Genomic DNA, 17,768 nt, shown 5'->3' with positions numbered 1-17,768 from the left:
CATATGCACGTTTATATAAAACTAAAGTGCAAGAGCAGATGGAGGGAAAAGAGCAAGCGACATACAAAATACTGAAAATAGTACTTTGTATTATTGATGGTTTGAAACTTTGAATAGAACTGTGTTCAAGATAGAAAGACAGAGAAAGAGCCCTTGATCCAATGAGAATAACAAGGATCTGTAAGTGACTGCTTCACGATCATGATGCCATACAAAGAACTAGTCTATGTATTATTCCAAATTTTCAATGACCAAGGACCCAAAAGCGCAAAGCAGTTTATTACATTGGCAATGCTGTCAAAAAGTCATGTTTTCTGCCTCATGCCTAATGGTATCAAAGAGTGCAGTAGACAGATACCGCTCTCCGAAACTGGGGAACACGACCTGCGCATACAGAAATGAATGCAAAAAAGGTTAATGGAGCTTCAGATATATATTAACACTAAACAATACCGTTAATAACTAATCTGAACCAAAGATTTCAACCAATTAATGCAATGAACAATCTAAGAGGCAATGGAAACTTACAACTATTAGTTTTCCGGCATTTTCTTGCTTTTTTGCCAACTTTATTGCTGCTGCTGCCGCAGCACCAGATGAGATTCCCACCTGCAAACATATTTGAAAAATGGACCTCAACAACAATTGAAATATTTCGATCCTATAATAGATGACAAAAGAGAGTAAGGAATTTGGGGTCTAAAAGATGATTTCAACAGACAGAAACCATACTCACCAAAAGACCTTCTTTTAAGGCAAGTAGCTTAGCAGTCTCAATAGATTCCTCACCGGATACCTACAGAAACATGAGCAAAAGAAATCCAAGCTTGTACTATTTATCTAACATAGATCAAAAAATACATACTGCCATGTAGACAGCTGGGGTCCAAAAGGAAAAGGTGAAAATGAAGGTATCTAACCACTGCTAACTTGAAACTTGTGTTTACTAACCAAGTAAAGAGGAAAAATATACTGTCAGGACTAACAAAATTAATGAAAGAGCAAATTCTTGTTGTAAATACCTTGTCTATTTCCTTTCGTCTAGACAAGTTAAAAGTTCCATCAGTAAAAGGTCTTGATCATTTTATGAGTTCTTAATATGCCGGTAAAGCTTATTTTGACTCACATGAGAATGAATAATAATGAGCTCCCAAATGAAATGCCAGAGCAATGCTAGACCAATAGGCTATTGTTTCTATATGATGGGGTAAATTAGTGCTAGAAGTTTTCATTGCAAAAATGCAGCAAGAACTTGTACAACAAAGAGCAAGCAGATCATTTCACATGTAAAATGATATGAGCTGCAGTTGAATGATTTTCAGACTTACTGGAATAACTTCGTCTAGCAGGCTAACATCAAGAACTTGAGGAATGAAGCCAGCACCGATTCCTTGGATCAGATGCTTTCCTATGAATATGCTTGCACATTATCCACAAATCAATCAGTCAAGTATAGGAGGATGAAGTCTGGAATACTATAAAATAGCATATTGCTTAATGTATTATACACTCGCAAAAGGAAAGTACAGGTATACTAACCAGGTGGACCACCATTCAAGACTGCACTCTCAACTGGTTCTACACCGTACACCTAGCCATAAACAAAAGAAGTTATAGCATTAGTTTAGATTAGACCATATACTGTAACAACTCGCACTCTACATAGGAATATGATGTATATATACAAAATCAAACCTTGATCTCTGGATTTTGCTCTTTAAGGAATTTCCCTATACCAGTTACTGTGCCACCGGTTCCTATCCCCGAAACCAAGATATCAACCTTCCCTGCTGAGTCTCTCCATATCTCCGGGCCAGTGGTTTCATAATGAATCTACACTAAGGATAACAAACAATTCATAAATCCTCTCAACCATCTAGTCAGGTTACATTAACTGCAATACTACCTTTGGATTGGCAGGATTTTCAAATTGCTGAAGCATATGACTATCAGGCGTGTCACGTAGCAACTCCTCAGCCTTATCAAAAACTCCCTTAATACCTTTTTCCACATCTGTGAGGTATACCTCAGCTCCAAAAGCTAGGAGCACAATTCTTCTTTCAATACTATATGATGATGGCATGACTAGCTTCAACTTGTAACCCTTGCTAGCTGCTATGAATGCTAATCCAATGCCAGTGTTGCCACTTGTGGGCTCAATGAGAACAGTCTTCGGTGGACATCAATATGCATGTCAAGAACCAAGAGAGAGAGTAAGATGAAACTTGTAACACGGCAAAATTTATGTGCGATAGATATGAGCATATGGCAAGAGTTAATTTCTAACCTTTCCCGGACTTATTAGACCTTTATCCTCCGCATCCTTGATCATACTATGTGCAATCCTGCATTTTGAAAATGTAAAGGCAAATGAGTATAGTAATCTCAAGTATAGATTCAACATCTTCACTTGCTATGTTGTATCTTCCTCGGCAAACTGAAAAGATTACTTCAAGGAAATAATGATAAAGAATATACCTGTCTTTAACACTAGAGCAGGGTTCCATCGTCTCTAGCTTGGCAGCAATACGAGCTACACAACCTTCCACAACATTGTTCAGGTATACCATTGGGGTATTTCCTATTAACTGCATAAACAAAGTAAGAGGACCACAAGAGTCCACATCATAAGCCAAACAAAACGGTGCAGATAAAAAAGAGGTAAAGCATCATTCTATGCTCAAGTTTTGTGAAGATATATTACTTCGGTGACATCTTTCTTGATTGCACATTGGCCCTCCATGGTGACCTTTCAGACTGCAAGCTGATAAAGATTTGATAGAGTGAAAACAAACGTCGAAGAAATGCCTTCACGAGAACAGAAGGAAAATATTAGGCTACAATGGTATCAAGGTTAACTACTTGACATTCAATGCTCTTGCAAAGATTTCGAAGTGACTCAAAACCAGTGCATATAACAAATTTGTAGTAATGTGGCTCAACAAATCCATATACAGTATTTGCAAAGACCTGGAAAGGAGGTCAAAAACATCGGAAACATAATGCGCTCACAGATGTGTAATCACAGAATATGATACAGATAATTCTAAAAGCAGATTCAAATTCATCGCTATTGCAACAAGACCAACATGAACAAAGTTGCAAATGAATTTCAATACAGAAGCAATGGAAATTAACTTCCAAGACTCTGATTAGTCAAGACTTGGCTTTTAGAACAGATGGTCAAAATGTTAACAACCGGAACATATTGACCATCTGAGTCAAACAGATGAAGATGTCAAATTTCCGGTAAGAAGTTCAGTTACCTAATATTTGAGGACAATCTTTCTGAAAACAAACTGAGAAGTCAAAAAAATTTCAGTTCCACTCCACAGAGAGAGACATAGCAATAGCTTAGGGAACTTCACCAACGTGCAAACAAGCACACTTTAAGCATAAATGATCAATCTTTTGCACACACTAGTTAAGCAAGCCTGGTTGTGCAGATCTTCATACAAAAAGAGAAACCCAAAACTTCACAATCCTATAATCCCCAAACCCACAATTAAGTTGAAGTTGAGCAACCAATAGTAATAGGCAGGTATACAATACAGAAAAAAATTCAAGAAAGAGTCCAATGATGCAAAACTTGATGCTTAATGAAAACCCAGATAATTAAAAATGAAGCTAACCTTGTCTCTGCAAACAGATATGGATGAAAGCGGTTGAGTTGTTAATGCTAAATATTGTTTTGTTTCTGAGAGAGATAATGCATAACAGGGTTGATATGTCCTTGCACTTCTATGGGGCCTACTGGCAGCCATTTTTTTTTTCTTTTTCAAATTCTTTAACATTTGTTTCAGTCAAGCTAGTTATTGTCTTGTTTCATTTTCATGTTTTTCCTCCTCTGTATATAAAACAAAAATGCAAAGAGGCAGTGGCGGCAAATGGACGGAGACCAGGCATCGTTTTAGATACCAAAGAAAGAAACTTTTATACGTTTGTATAACAAATTCAGCCGTCTAAACGTTTCCGCCAAACACCTAGCGATTTTTAAAACGGGCCATGTGCTGTCAAGATATCTGGCGCTCCTTGCGCGACTAGCCAATGTACGCCATTGGATCAGTCGTTACTTAATAGACGGAACGGTCACGGTACGTTTCAAATAGTTTTCTTCAATCAATGAGGTAAAAAAAACACAATGGATGGGTAAATGAAACACCTATTTATCTTCTTCCTTGTTTTTCATCATCCTCTTCGTATTTCGGGCGAATCCAAGCGCGAGCAGCCAGAGCTTCGAAAGAACCCAAGAGAGAGCCGCCTGCATGGTGAACTGTTCCGGCGGCAAGGCCTTCATCGTCAAGGTCGTCGACTACACTGACTGCCTCATCGTCAAGGTCGTCGACTACACTGACTTCCTTTTTTTTTTCTTTTTTTTTTGTTCAATCTATAATAAACTGAATTTATATGTTATGTATTCCATGATTAAAGCTCTTTGCAATATATATTTTAACGGTAGGTTTTGTAATCCTTAACTTTAATATTGTCATCAATATTGTTAGAATCATGCAATTTGGTCTATTTTTTCAAACTCAAATGGGTTGATTGCTGCTTTAAATGAACCAAATATGAAGAGACCTTTGCATATCTTTTTTTTGGTTCACAAACTTTCTACCACATAGTTAAGTTATTTGATTCTTACTATCAATAGTAATTGTTGATGTGATTGAGATTGTAGAGAACAGTGTTTATAGTTTTTTTTTTTTTTTTTTTTGTGGTGTACTCGATGTATTCGATGAAATGTTACTAAGAATTCAGTTCATAGTCTTTATTAGTTGCATACCTACCATAGAGCTTTGTTCGACTATGCATATATACCATACCTATTACACCTATGCTAACTCGAGGAGTTAGGTAAAACACCTTACTTTCAGCTTTTCAGGTGACGATTAAAAAAAAGTATATAGTATGTAGACTTTCAAGTTCTAAAACTTTAGGGGTTTTGTCCATTTACCCCATTTCTAGGGATTTTTTTCCCACTTACCCCATTAAGTTTTTTTAATTCTCTATTACCCAATACACTCTAAGGGAGTCTTCCCTAACACCCCATTAAGATTTTTTTTTTTGTTTTTAATTTTTTTTTAATACCATTTTACCCCTCACCCTTTTGTTACTTAGAGAGAGAGAGAGAGAGAAAATGGAAGAGAGAGAAACCATGGGAGACTTCGCCGGAGCCCGGTCACCGGCCGCCGGAATCCGGCCAACTTTCGCCGGAATCCAGTCACCGGTCGCCGGATTCCGGTCACCGGCTGCCGCCCACCGGAATTTGCTGAAAATCTCACCGGAAAGTTTTTTTGCCCCCAATAGAGGGGCAATAGACGTCTATTGCCCCCCAATAGACGACTTTCAGCCATGTATTGCCCCCCAATAGACGACTATCAACCATCTATTGCCCCCCAATAGACGTCTATCAGCCATGTATTGCCCCCTAATAGACGTCTCATAAACCCCCAATGAACTGATCTCCTAAAATTTAGACAATAAAACTTTGTTTAAAGAAAAAAACGAAGAGATTATATCAATTTAAAAACGTCTATTGCCCCCCAATAGACATTTAAAACATTTTGTTTCTTTCCTTCTGTCCCATTACTTAAAAAAAAAAAAAAAAAAAAAAGAGCACCCAGAAAATGATCTGGGCACCCACCGGTATTGTGAGAGATCCGGCTGCTCTCCATTCTCTTCTTCCTTCTTCGCCGGTTGTAGACTTGCACTGTGAGAAACCCAGCTCAACGGTGCTGTTTGATTTCCAGATGGGGTGAGTTCGAGAGACACACAAGCAGGCACACCAGAATCGAAGTTTAGGCTGCAGCACGAACTCGCCGCCGGTGATGGATAGAGCGACCTCCAAGCTTGCTGCACGAACTGGAACTCCAACCTAGCTGCACGGAGAACGTCGATCATGGTGGCGCTGGGCAACTACTCGACGGCGAGTGCCGTAACGATAACAGCGACGACGGCGAGGCTACGGAGGCTCGGGATCGCCGATCAATCGAACGTCGGAGTGGCTGGAGCTTCGATCGGAGCTTCTTCGTCGTCTTCGAGCTTGGACTGCCGGCGCCGACGACGTGCAGGCCATGGCGGTTGGAGGCGTGGTCCTGGACAAGCCAGCATGGAGAGAGAAAAGGCAAGTTGGAGATGCTCCGGGGAATCTCGCCGGAGAGGACTGATCTGCGGTGGGGCTGAGCGAGGCGCTATTCGAGGGTGGCTGGATATGTCCGGCACCGGAATCAGATTTTGGATGGGGGGGGGGGGAGAGAGAGAGAGAGAGAGATCGGATCGGAGGAGGAGAGAGATAGAGTGGCCGTGGATGTAATTAATTAATTGATTTAAGGGCAAAATGGTCATTTGGTGTTAAATTGGGTAGGTGGGAACAAAAATCTGTTGGTGGGGTAAATGAGATAATTTTTGTTCATTTTGAGGCTATGGGTCAAGGACCCAAAACTTTAATACCTACTAGTTTTTATTTTTATTTTTTATTATGCTATGAGTTTCACCTGTATTCGATGAAATGTTACTGAGAATTTGGTTTGTATATAGGTTTGTTTGACTATACGTCTAGTCTATACCATACCCATGATAACTTGAGGAGTTGCGTAAAACACCTGACTTTTAGGTGACGATTAAAAAAAAATGTAGTAGGTATGACTAATGCCTAGCCTAATTTTCCAAGAGATAAAGTTGATTGTTGGTTTTTCTTGTCTAGTTGAGGAAAAACCATAGCTGAATAAGTTGATCAAAATGATTAATCTGCCAAAGAACAAAAATAGAAGTAACAAAAGAATTTAGCCGTTCATCTTTAGCCTGTTGGATTTGTCAAATATTTTCAAAATCCATCAGGGCATCAGGTCTAAGGTTCGACTGGCAGAATTGAAATGATTAATCTGCCAAAGAAAAAACATAGAAGTAACAAGAACGTAGAATATACCACGTAGACATTGATGTATAATGTATATCTATTGCCCTCTTTCTTGCTTGATGCTGTATGTTCAGTTGCTAACAACAATCTTATGAGAATCATCTTCACAATAGTATGAAGGTAGTTAAGAAACTTTATTCCTCCGAAACCTTGAAAAAGGTGTAGGACAAAATTATGTTATTGATACCATCCATTCTTGGATCTGTTTCAAACTCAGGGTCGATATAAAAGAACACAGGCATATCAATCTGCTCCCCAGGAAGAAGGCGCTGCTCCTCAAAGCAAAAGCACTGTATTTTATTGAAGTAAACTGCAGCCTTCATTGGGGTAACATTGTATGTAGAGACACCAACTATTGGAGTTGAACTTCGATTTTCAGCGGTATAAAAAGCAAGTGCACTTTCACCAGGTTTGACCCTTACCTCTCTTTGGGTAGGAGTGAACTTCCATTGCATTCCATCGGCCACATCAGCATTGAATTGCACCACAATCTCCCTTGTGGTGACCGTGCCGTCCTTAGCATGTCGGGCAATCTTCTGTTCAACACTCTCACGGCGTTGGATAGTGCCACCATACCCAGTAGCTTGGCAAAATCTTCTGTAGAGAGGAACTGCTGCATAACTGGCTGCAACCATTGCAAAAACCAAACCCGTAAGGTACACTAGCATCTTGCGTGATTTCTCTTGTGTGGAAGCCTGAGTAGAATAGAGTCGCTGGATTCTCAACAGAGATTGAGCAGCAGAGGGTTGATGCAGACCACATTTGTTAAATGAGCCTAACTTGGGGCGCCACCTATTACCAGGCCCAAAATGCCTCTGGTATACAGTACTACCGCCATTTAAATTATAATTGGGTATGCATCTGGACTCAAGAGGTAAATGCTGTGCGCTCTTGAACAGGGGAACGGCTCTTCTACAAACCCGTGATAATGACATGTTTGAAGAGAGCAGATGTCAATTCACATTCAATACTGGCAACATACCTGCAACCACCAAAGAAGCAGTAAGAAAACCATTAATCTGAAAATAAGTTAAGAATGCACTTCAAACTACATGAGAATTGATAATTTCATGAACCAACTAAAAGAAGTCTTAAATGCCATCCAAACTGAGGTTGGATACTACTACTAATCAAAGCCCAAATTTAAATGCTTTCCTGCAACCTATGTGATTCTTGGTTATTAAGAAAGTAAAACACACACACACACACACACACAGAGGGGGGTTTAAGCATTGTCATTCACAACAAAATAAGCAAATTTATTGTCAAAACCAAAGATTAGCCAAATTTTGATGTCTATACAGCCTATGCCTCATTAAAAATTCCTACTGTAATGCCATTACAAGCTTTATTTGTCAAACACCCCTAGTATGCCTCCATCCTCTCTTTCTTGTTGATCCACATCTCCACCAGCATTCCCGCACCAATTCCACCAGCAATATATGCTCCAGAAAAGGTAATATTATAGAGCAGGGATCTACAAGGAAGAAAATAGCATTCTGGAATCTGCCCGATCATTTTGGGAAGCCGCTTCTTCATACACGGTTTATCACCAGGGTTCTTCTGCATATCACTACCAACAGCTTTTCAAGCCACCCCTTTGAAAGGGTCTTTTGTTTCTTCAGTGCCCATGACCGTAAGAAGTCCACTTTAGAGCTGTTTAATACTGGCAATTAGTAGCCTATGTTTCGGAAACTTGAACAGCCCCAACCAATCGACAGGGAGTTCACCATAAGAAGCAACCAACAAAGTTAACAATGTCTCTAAGAACTAACAATTTTATCTCCTCAAGCACTAAAGCATTACTCTCTAGGTACAACTATCTCCTCAAGTGATTTAGTTCAAACTGAAAATATCTTTTGTAAGACATGCTTTAGCACAAATCAAAACTGTGAACTGGAACGCGTGGGCATTAACTGTTCAGGGTGACACAAATAGAATCTTGCTTGCAGTAGAAGCAGAGATATACATACATGCAGTCTAGCAATTAAACTTTCGTGCGGGGGGGGGGATGTGGATCAGTAGTGAATACTCACACATACACATACAAACAAAAGAATGGCTAGGCACATCAAACAAACAGATACAGAAAACAACCATAAATAAAAATTCAAGTTATTATTTGTAATTTAAATGAAATTATGATACATTGATACATTAAATATACTTATTCAATATGCCTTAAATAATTAATTTGTATCAAAAATGATATTTCTTTGGGGTACTTTCTATAAAGCCCTTTAAAATAAGATTTTTTTTTCTTTTTTTTTTTGGATAATAAGGAGGTCAGACTTTATTAAATATAAAAGGAGTACAACAAAACAAATAATGTGCAAAGAAAGATGCAAGAATTGTATCGAAAATACAAGGAACTATAAATAAAGCAAAAGCATAAACGTATAAGCGCAAAGCAGATTTACACTACAATGTGACCCTAAGGTGAAAAGCAATGCCAAACATCCTTTATCGCTCATAAAAACAAATTGCTGGTGTCTAAAAAGTATAGTTGAAACTTGTAACACTAGTATATCAATAGCCACTACAAAGTGACCAAAACCGCAGGAACTTAGCAAAACACAATATAAACTAAGAGTTTCGGGCTTCATAGACTTCTCTAGGAACCAAAAAGCCTACCATATATAAGGAAAGTAGTTAGCTCATACAATGGTTATTTCATCGATAAATGCCCGTGGATGGCCGAAATGCAATAGTATAACAAACAATGACTATCAAATCACGGAGACGGATCAGCACAAAGATTTATGATCAACGCAAGAACTGTGATGGCAGATAGTGTATCAATTAAGCTACACCAAAAAAAAAAAAAAAAAATGTTGGGAGCAGTCTAGATTGACATTCAATATTAGAATGCAACCCACGCCTTTTCATACGACCCATTTCACGGAGGCTCAGGATTAGCTAAACCCCAGCGTGGTTTTTGATTTAGAAGAGGTTGCGAGAGTCACAATGCCAAAGCTTTAACAAGAACTAGGGCCCCCTCTTCCAGATTTCTCAAATCTTTTTGCTTTTTTCTGCCATACACAAGTTCTTGCTCAAACCTTTTACTATTTCAACATCATATCCATCTCACACCCATGACTGACAGTAAAATTGATTATGCTTAAGAAATTTGGGGAAAGTTCAAGAATTTGAGATGAGGGAAATGGAGTACCTGGGTAAAGTTGAGAGCTTGAAGCTGGGAAACCGGTGTCGGGGATCGCCGCTGCCTCACCGTCCCGGAGAACCCAACTCTACCACCTTCAAGCTCCGAGGTAGAGCCCCGTCTTCTCCAGCGCACCGGCGACGCTGTAAGAATTCAATAAAAAAAAAAAGGAGCTTTCAGAATTCAGATTAAGAAGAAGATAATAATTAAATAAATAAAGCTATAAACCTTGTTTTTTTTTTTGGGCCCAAAAAGCTTGGTGGGCCTTGAGCCCAATCCAGTTACTAGTTGGATCCGCCCCTGCAGTCATTGTCTTCTGATCATAAAAAGGCTAGTCATTGTTTTTTTTTTTTTTTTTGGCTAGAAGTCATTGTCTTGTTTCATAATCATGTTTTTCCTCCATTTGTATATAAAACAAAAATGCATGAGGCACTGAGCAGATGGAATGAAAAGAGCTAGGCAGCTTTGTATTGTAGAAAAGGTATTTCAGACCCTGCAATTCTTTCATTGATGTAATAGAGTTATATACAAACTAGTTCTTGGGGGTGTGTGTGTTTAGTGGGGTGGTAAGACTTTGGTCTCATATATAAGAGGTCAAGAGTTCGAGCCCCATCAAGGGTGGGAATAGGGTGGGGTTTTTTTTTTTTAAAAAAAAAAACTAGTTCTTGGACTTTAAGCAGAACCCTACAAACTAGATACAGCAAATCACAACATTTAATACAGAATATTCTTAACATGTATTATTGATGGTTTGAATCCAATGAGGATAACAAGGATTTGTAAGTGAAGGGTCCAGGGTCATGATGCCATAAAAACAAGAACTAGTCTATGTGTATTATTTCAATGACCAAGGACCCAAAAGCACAAAGCAGTTTATTTCATTGGCAACACTATAATCTGTCAAAAAGTCATTTTTTCTGCCTCATGCCTAATGGTATCAAAAAGTGGAGAAGACAGATACCGCTCTCCGAAACTGGGGAACACGACCTGCACATACAAGGTGGCAACAAGGTTAATGAGGTTTCAGATCAATGATAAAGAATGCACTTAATAACTACTGCCATGAACAATTGAATGGTAAAGAAGACTTACAACTATTAGTTTTCCAGCATTTTCCTGCTTCTTTGCCAACTTTATTGCTACTGCTGCTGCAGCACCAGATGAGATCCCCACCTGCAAACATATTTGAAAGATTGTTTATTGTTAGAGAAACAATCAAAATCTTTCGCTCGTATATAGATGACAATGAAGAGTAACAAATTCTAGTACTATATGACAATGATAGTTTCAACTGATTGCCATACGTACCAAAAGACCTTTTAGGGCAAGCAGCTTAGCAGTCTCGATAGATTCCTCACTGGATACCTGCAGAATTATGAGCATAAGAAATCCATGCTTGTACTACTATATAACTATATCAAATAATATATTCTGCCATGTAAATGGCTTTGCTTGGGACTCCAAATAATAGGAAATGGTGCGGACTGTATTCCCAATGTTATAGCAAATGTAGGTATCTAATAACTGGTTGAAACTTTTAACAACCCAAGAAAACAATCTTTGCCGGGACTAAAATCTTAAACTCGTGCATTAAAAGGCAACTTCTTCATTTTGATTGTGAAGACCAGATATGTCCCTTTCTTTTCTCTAGACAAATTCAAAGCTCCATTAGTAAAATAGTCGTTTTATGAGTTTTTGAAATGATGGTAGAGCTTATTTTTCTCATACATACATGGTTGTAAAATTCCATCAATGTATATTTTCATCTGTCGTGAGATTTCTGAAAGTAAATAAAAAGATCTCTGTCATGTTATGAAGAAATAAGCCCAACAAGGGCCCTAGAGCTGACTCACTAACAGATAAAAAATAATGAACTCTCAAATGATACAGAGTAATGCTAGACCAAAATGCTTTTGTTTATATACGATGGACTAATATAGTGCTGCATTTTTTGCTGCAAAATACAACAAAAACTTACGCATATAACAGTGACTAGTTCATTTCACAGTAAAATTAAAGTGAGCTGCAGTGGAATGATTTTAAGACTTACTGTAATAACTTTATCAGGCAGGTTAACATCGAGCACTTGAGGTATGATGCCGGCACCAAGTCCTTGGATCAGATGCTTCCCTATGAATTTGCAGGCACATTAATGTACCCAGATATGTATTAGACATCAGTCACTATAGGAGGACAAAGTCTCAAATACTGAAGAATAGCAATTTCAAGCTGTGGAATACTAATGCTCTGTAATCGCTTATATGTTCTACAACCGCTCAAGGAAAGCACAGGTATTGCTACTAACCAGGTGGACCACCATTTAAGACTGCACTCTCAATTGGTTCTACACCGTAAACCTAGACATGACCAAAAGAATCATACCAAGTGTTTCGATCTACATACATATGATATACGTACATACAATACACAAAATTCAACCTTGATCCCTGGATTTTGCTCTTTAAGAAACTTCCCTACACCAGTTACTGTACCACCAGTTCCTATCCCCGAAACCAAGATATCAACTTTCCCTGCCGAGTCTCTCCATATCTCCGGGCCGGTGGTTTCATAATGAATCTACACCAAAGATGGTAAGATGATTGTTAAATCCTCTCAACCATCTGAAGAGATCATCAGTGCAAAACTACCTTTGGATTGGCAGGGTTTTCAAATTGCTGAAGCGTATGACTATTAGGTGTGTCACGTAGCAACTCCTCAACCTTATCTAGACTTCCCTTAAAGCCTTTGGCCCAATCTGTGAGGTAAACCTCAGCTCCAAAAGCTAAGAGCACAATTCTTTTTTCAAGACTCATTACAGACGGCATGACTAACTTCAGCTTGTAACCCTTGCTTGCTGCGATGAATGCCAATCCAATGCCAGTGTTTCCACTTGTGGGCTCAATGAGAACAGTCTTCGGAGACCATTAGTTATGCATGCCAAGAACCAAGAGAGTAAGCAACTTTCAAACATGAAACACTGCAAAATTTATGTGAAATGGATATGGAAAAAGTTAACTTCTAACCTTCCCCGGAGTTATTAGACCTTTATCCTCTGCGTCCTTGATCATACTATATGCAATCCTGCAGTTTAAAAATTAAGGCCAAATGCGTATATTATACCGAAGCATAGATTAGACATCTTTACTACTTGCTAGCTTCAGTAGCTTGTATTATCCTAAGCAAACTAAAAGGTATTTTTCAAGGAAGCCATAACAAAGAATATACCTGTCTTTCACACTACAGCAGGGTTCCATCATCTCGAGCTTGGCAGCAATTCGAGCTACACAACCTTCCACGACATTGTTCAGGTATACCATTGGGGTATTTCCGATTAACTGAGTCAACAAAGTAAGATGATGATAAGAGAGCATACTCTAAGCCAAACAAAACAAGTACAAGTAAAAAAAGAGGTAATGCATCACTGAACGCTCAAGTATTCTGAATAAAACTTACTTCAGTGACATCTTTCTTGATTGCACATTGGCCCTCCATAATATCCTTTTAAACTGCACGCTGATATAAAAAATTAATAGAGTGAAAACAAACTTCGACGAAATGCACTCCATCACATATTGGTATTCCAAAGCCTACATCTAATCCCCAGCACAGAAGGAAATTATTGGGCTACAATGACATTAAGGTTACTATTTTGTCATTCAATGATGTTGCAAAAGATTACAAAGTGACTCAACTCCAGTACATATAACAAACTTGTACTAAATAGGGCAGACTACACCCATGCAAATTATTTGCAAAGACCTAGAAAAGGAGGCTCAAATATATCGCAGACATAATGTGCACACAGATGTAAACTCGGGGAATATCATACAGAAAATCATAAAAGTAGATTCAAATTTCATCGCAATTGCAATGCGATCAACATAAATTAAGTTGCAAATGAAATTCAAAAAGCAATGAAAATTAATTTCCAAAACTAGGATATAGAAAAGACTTGATGGTCCAAATGTTAAACATCCAAAACATACTAACCATCTTAGTTGCACGGAAAATGAGGAAAAGATGTAAAATGTCTGGTAACAGATTCAGTAACCCAACATTTCAGCACAATCTTTCTGAAAAACAAACTGGAAAAGTCAGAACTTTTCAATTCCAATAGTAAGTAATGCAAACCACTCAACAGAGAAAGAGACAGAGTATAGCTCAGGGAACTTCACCAAATCATCAATATCCAAAGAAGCAAACTTTTAAGAATAAATTATCACTCTTTGGCACCCAAGAGTTAAGATTGTGCAGAACTTCATACAAAAAGAGAAACCCAAAACTTTAAAATCTTATAATCCCCAAACCCAAATTAATCAACAGAAGCTGAGCAACCAATAGTATTAGGCAGGTGTGCAATATAAAAAATTCAAGAAAGATTCCAATGATGCAGAATTTGATGCTAAATGAAAACCCAGATAATTGAAAATGAAGCTAAGAACCAGAAAATCAAAGAGAGCAAACCTAACCTTATCTCTGCAAGAAGAAAAAGAAAGTGGTTGAGTTGTTTATGCTGGATATTGTATTGTTTTGAGAGAGATAATGCTAAACAGAGTTTACATCCAATGGACTTTGGCTCCTCACTTCTCTGGGGCCTAGCCTACTGGAAGCCATTTTCTTTTCAAATTCTTTAAGTCAAGCTATAGTCATTGTTTTGTTCCATATGCATGTCACTGGGCGGATGAAGGAAAAACCGGAAAAGAGACCAAGAGACATAAACAGTGAGTAGGCAGCTTTTGGGTACACCATAGAGACATTCTACAAGAAGATGAGACATGGTGAACAAACAATCAATGACTATAGATTGACTTACAAAATTTTAAAAGAAATACATGTCATAGCGAGTAAGGCTGATACAAAAAGTGTGTCAGGATGGAAAATATGTTAAGAGGATGAAATTGACCTTATACTAGTACGACGGAAAATGTACTTACAAAATTTTAGCTTTGAAGACTATTAGTATGATGAGAAATGTATTTAGTCTCATGACTTTGTTTTAGACAACTTTCACCCTTCGGCGGTGTTATGAGCCTCATTTGGTGCTGGGCAATTTGACATCCCAAGGGCACGGATTCAAGGGATTGGCATGGGCACAAAGTAACGAAGAAAGTACACATTTTTTTTCGGTGTGAATCGTCTCTAAGAGTGTAGCTATTGTGGGGGTGAAAAATTTTGAGAGTGATTTTAGAAACTTAATGAGGAGATATCTCATTGAGGAGGAGAAAATATATTGTCAAGCAGGAAATATCTAGTCACAGAGGAAATAGTTTGTCGAGGAGGGGATATCTTATATATGAGGAGACATCCTGTGTCGACGAAAAAAAATCTTACTCCAGAGAATCTTAGGAGGACGAAAACTTTCAAGGAAGATCTTAGTGAAGAGAGATTTGCTCAAGGAGAGATTCAAGTGAAGTACAATCCCTTTGAAATGCAATCTATTTGAGGTGCAACCCCTTCAAAGAAGAATCCTCTCGAGGTGAATTTGGATAAGGAGAAATTGTTCAGCAGGTTAGCTCGTCTGAGTCCGTCGCAAGCGGAAGCACTTTCCATGTTGTCCAAGAAGTGGCGGCATGGGTCCACTCACGCATAATTTGAGGATCAAGCACACTACTATGCGCACTAGTTAAAATATCTACTCGAGCTCGCTTATAAATACTTGGCGAAGTGAACTTTTGAGGCAAGCAATCGACCCCGATATACACCTAGTACAACTCAAGCTATTACTAACTTAGGCATCAGAGTATCTTTTACAGGTACCTCTCCATACTCCAGTTTTATTTATGAAGCTTTACTTGTCAAACACAATACCCAATTCCAAAGACTACCGATTAATTCCTTGACCGCGAAGCTTTTACTCCCGCTCCAGTCAAAAAAAGTAGTTGAGGAAATATTGATGACTAACGATTAATCCTCGCAATCTTTCGTGTTTCGTACTTCTACTAGAAATGGTAACCAAAGCATGAAGTGGATCAATCCCCAGCTGAATATCTTCATTTTCAGCAGACTTGATGGGGCAGTCAGCAGTGTACCACTGGAACCAGTGGTCCAAGAAATGTTTGGTTTACGTGAAATATATTATATACACAAAATTAGTAGGGGAGGTACAGAGTAGTACTGTGTGAAGCATATCCCATATCGGAAAAGGTACAAAGTGGAGAGAAGCGAGGGAGTACAAGATAGAAAGCAGGTGGAGCTTGAAAAATTACATACCTGGACGGGGTCGAATGGGTGATCAAGAAGGCCCATGGCCTAGGTGGGTGGCCTCCATTGCACTTTGGAGGTGCACTCGCCTAACATCTCCCATCGTGGAGATTGTACGTCGTAATTTGTGGTAATGGGGCTGTGTACGCGCGGCCCCTCTGAACTCTAATCCAACAGTTTTTACCGTCATCGTTTAGTTTTGCAGTGCAGATCCTCGAAAAAAATGAGACAATGGATGGAAGCCCAATCTCAGTCAACTAACGTAACACCGTATATCACTAAATGTCTGTTCATAGAAGAGTGTGCAGGTTGTTTATGATTTAAGTTGAGCCATTTTAAATTGGTGGCCTTAGTTAATGTCATTTTATATGCAAAAATTGTTTTTATTTTTCAAGCCAAAAATTGTTTTTATTTTTCAAGCCAATTGCATCAGATTTATATCCGTACACCTTATCTTGTCCCTTGGTCTTCTCGAGTTTGTTGGGTGAATTTATAATCTCTTAAATGAACTTTAGAGCTTCTTGGGAAATGAATATAGCTTATGCTTCGGCAAATCATGGTACGTTTTGTTCTAATTTGGTGTGGTGGGATGAACCTCTCTACCTTTTATAATATCATATTGTAATAACAACATTAGAAGTCTACCTCAATTTCGTTTTAGTTTGTTATTTGTTTGTTTTTTTAGAGGTTTTGGTTTTGGTCCCCTTCCTTTACTCTTCTTCTTTGATTGATAAAATAGAGTGATAGGGAGGCTTTATTCCTCTCTTATTCGTGATTATTCAGCTAGAAAAAAGAAAATTATAGGAGCAATCAATTTCTTTAACCCAACCTAATACAAACTGCCACCATTTCTTCGTTGATGTTGTTTTTTATTTTGTGTGGTTCTATTAAAAAGTGATTTTAAGTCTTCAATCTAGCGTAATTTGATAGGACTCTAATTTGGGGTTGATTTTCATTATTACTATTCGTGTCTGAGTGGACTATTACTTTGCATTATTCAAAGGTCAAATGTGAATTACTAAAATACAAAGTTCTGTTCTCTTTTCGTTTTCTTCTCTCTTTTTACTTGGTTTGGAGAGTTGGGGAAAATGTAAAGTTTTTTCCTCTAAACCACTTCATGGTAACAAACAACTCATGGTGAAATCATAGTTTGAGTTTTATGAATGAGGTGGTCATGGACGACTCATGGTGAAATCATAGTTTGAGTTTTATGAATGAGGTGGTCATGGACGACTCATGGTGAAGTCATAATTTTAGTTTTTTAAGGGACAAGATGTACAAGGGCACGAAACATATAAGGGCAAACAAGTAGAAGATTTCATGTGTGTGTGACGCACACACACACACACTTAATTTGTTCGATTTGTATGTGCTTGTGCTTTGTAGTGAAGGTATTCCATGGTCAAACTTATCAACTGGATTTTTTGTTCAATAGTTGAAACAGTGACATTTTCAAAGTATGGTGAAATTTTGGGTACTACAATTATT

At 38.3% G+C, this 17,768-nt stretch overlaps 2 protein-coding genes and 1 non-coding gene across 14 annotated transcripts; 1 reads left to right on the top strand and 2 right to left on the bottom strand.

The window, feature by feature from the left end:
• Window positions 1–69: 69 nt before the first annotated feature.
• On the bottom strand, window positions 70–16,522 carry LOC133722250 (cysteine synthase-like). 12 transcript variants are annotated; one of them, XM_062149081.1, is made up of 14 exons: window positions 16,290–16,522; window positions 14,549–14,837; window positions 14,070–14,152; window positions 13,533–13,592; window positions 13,305–13,414; window positions 13,103–13,160; window positions 12,728–12,991; window positions 12,519–12,656; window positions 12,385–12,436; window positions 12,130–12,209; window positions 11,396–11,444; window positions 737–747; window positions 529–609; window positions 70–384 (listed from the first exon to the last, which is right to left on the bottom strand). In XM_062149081.1, the coding sequence occupies exons 4-14, from the start codon at window positions 13,569–13,571 to the stop codon at window positions 298–300; spliced, it is 969 nt and encodes a 322-aa protein (XP_062005065.1). In that variant the 5' UTR covers window positions 13,572–13,592; window positions 14,070–14,152; window positions 14,549–14,837; window positions 16,290–16,522; the 3' UTR covers window positions 70–297. The 12 variants fall into 12 exon arrangements, with proteins under 12 accessions (XP_062005065.1, XP_062005070.1, XP_062005069.1 ...); XM_062149086.1 differs by having other exon boundaries at window positions 13,533–13,585; XM_062149085.1 differs by lacking the exon at window positions 14,070–14,152.
• Window positions 6,936–10,268, bottom strand: LOC133722255 (cytochrome c oxidase assembly protein COX11, mitochondrial-like). Its single transcript, XM_062149098.1, has 2 exons — window positions 10,089–10,268; window positions 6,936–7,898 (listed from the first exon to the last, which is right to left on the bottom strand). The coding sequence occupies exon 2, from the start codon at window positions 7,849–7,851 to the stop codon at window positions 7,051–7,053; it is 801 nt and encodes a 266-aa protein (XP_062005082.1). The 5' UTR covers window positions 7,852–7,898; window positions 10,089–10,268; the 3' UTR covers window positions 6,936–7,050.
• LOC133724027 (U1 spliceosomal RNA) lies at window positions 16,282–16,439 on the top strand. The gene has a single exon (XR_009853445.1). It is a non-coding gene; the product is annotated as a U1 spliceosomal RNA (small nuclear RNA).
• Window positions 16,523–17,768: the final 1,246 nt, after the last annotated feature.

The sequence above is a fragment of the Rosa rugosa genome, chromosome 7, assembly GCF_958449725.1.
Source record: "Rosa rugosa chromosome 7, drRosRugo1.1, whole genome shotgun sequence".
Lineage (NCBI taxonomy): Eukaryota > Viridiplantae > Streptophyta > Magnoliopsida > Rosales > Rosaceae > Rosa > Rosa rugosa.
This window is presented reverse-complemented; position numbering and strand designations above follow the sequence as displayed.

What these genes read in the sequence shown, in the direction of transcription:
- LOC133722255 (XM_062149098.1), bottom strand. Translation starts at nt 7,851, where the DNA reads ATGTCATTATCACGGGTTTGTAGAAGAGCCGTTCCCCTGTTCAAGAGC.
- LOC133722250 (XM_062149081.1), bottom strand. Translation starts at nt 13,571, where the DNA reads ATGGAGGGCCAATGTGCAATCAAGAAAGATGTCACTGAA. An exon ending in AAAACCCTGCCAATCCAAAG is followed by an intron (nt 12,657 to 12,727) that starts GTAGTTTTGCAC and finishes TCTTTGGTGTAG; the next exon opens with ATTCATTATGAAACCACCGG. An exon ending in CTTAAATGGTGGTCCACCTG is followed by an intron (nt 12,210 to 12,384) that starts GTTAGTAGCAAT and finishes GCAAATTCATAG; the next exon opens with GGAAGCATCTGATCCAAGGA.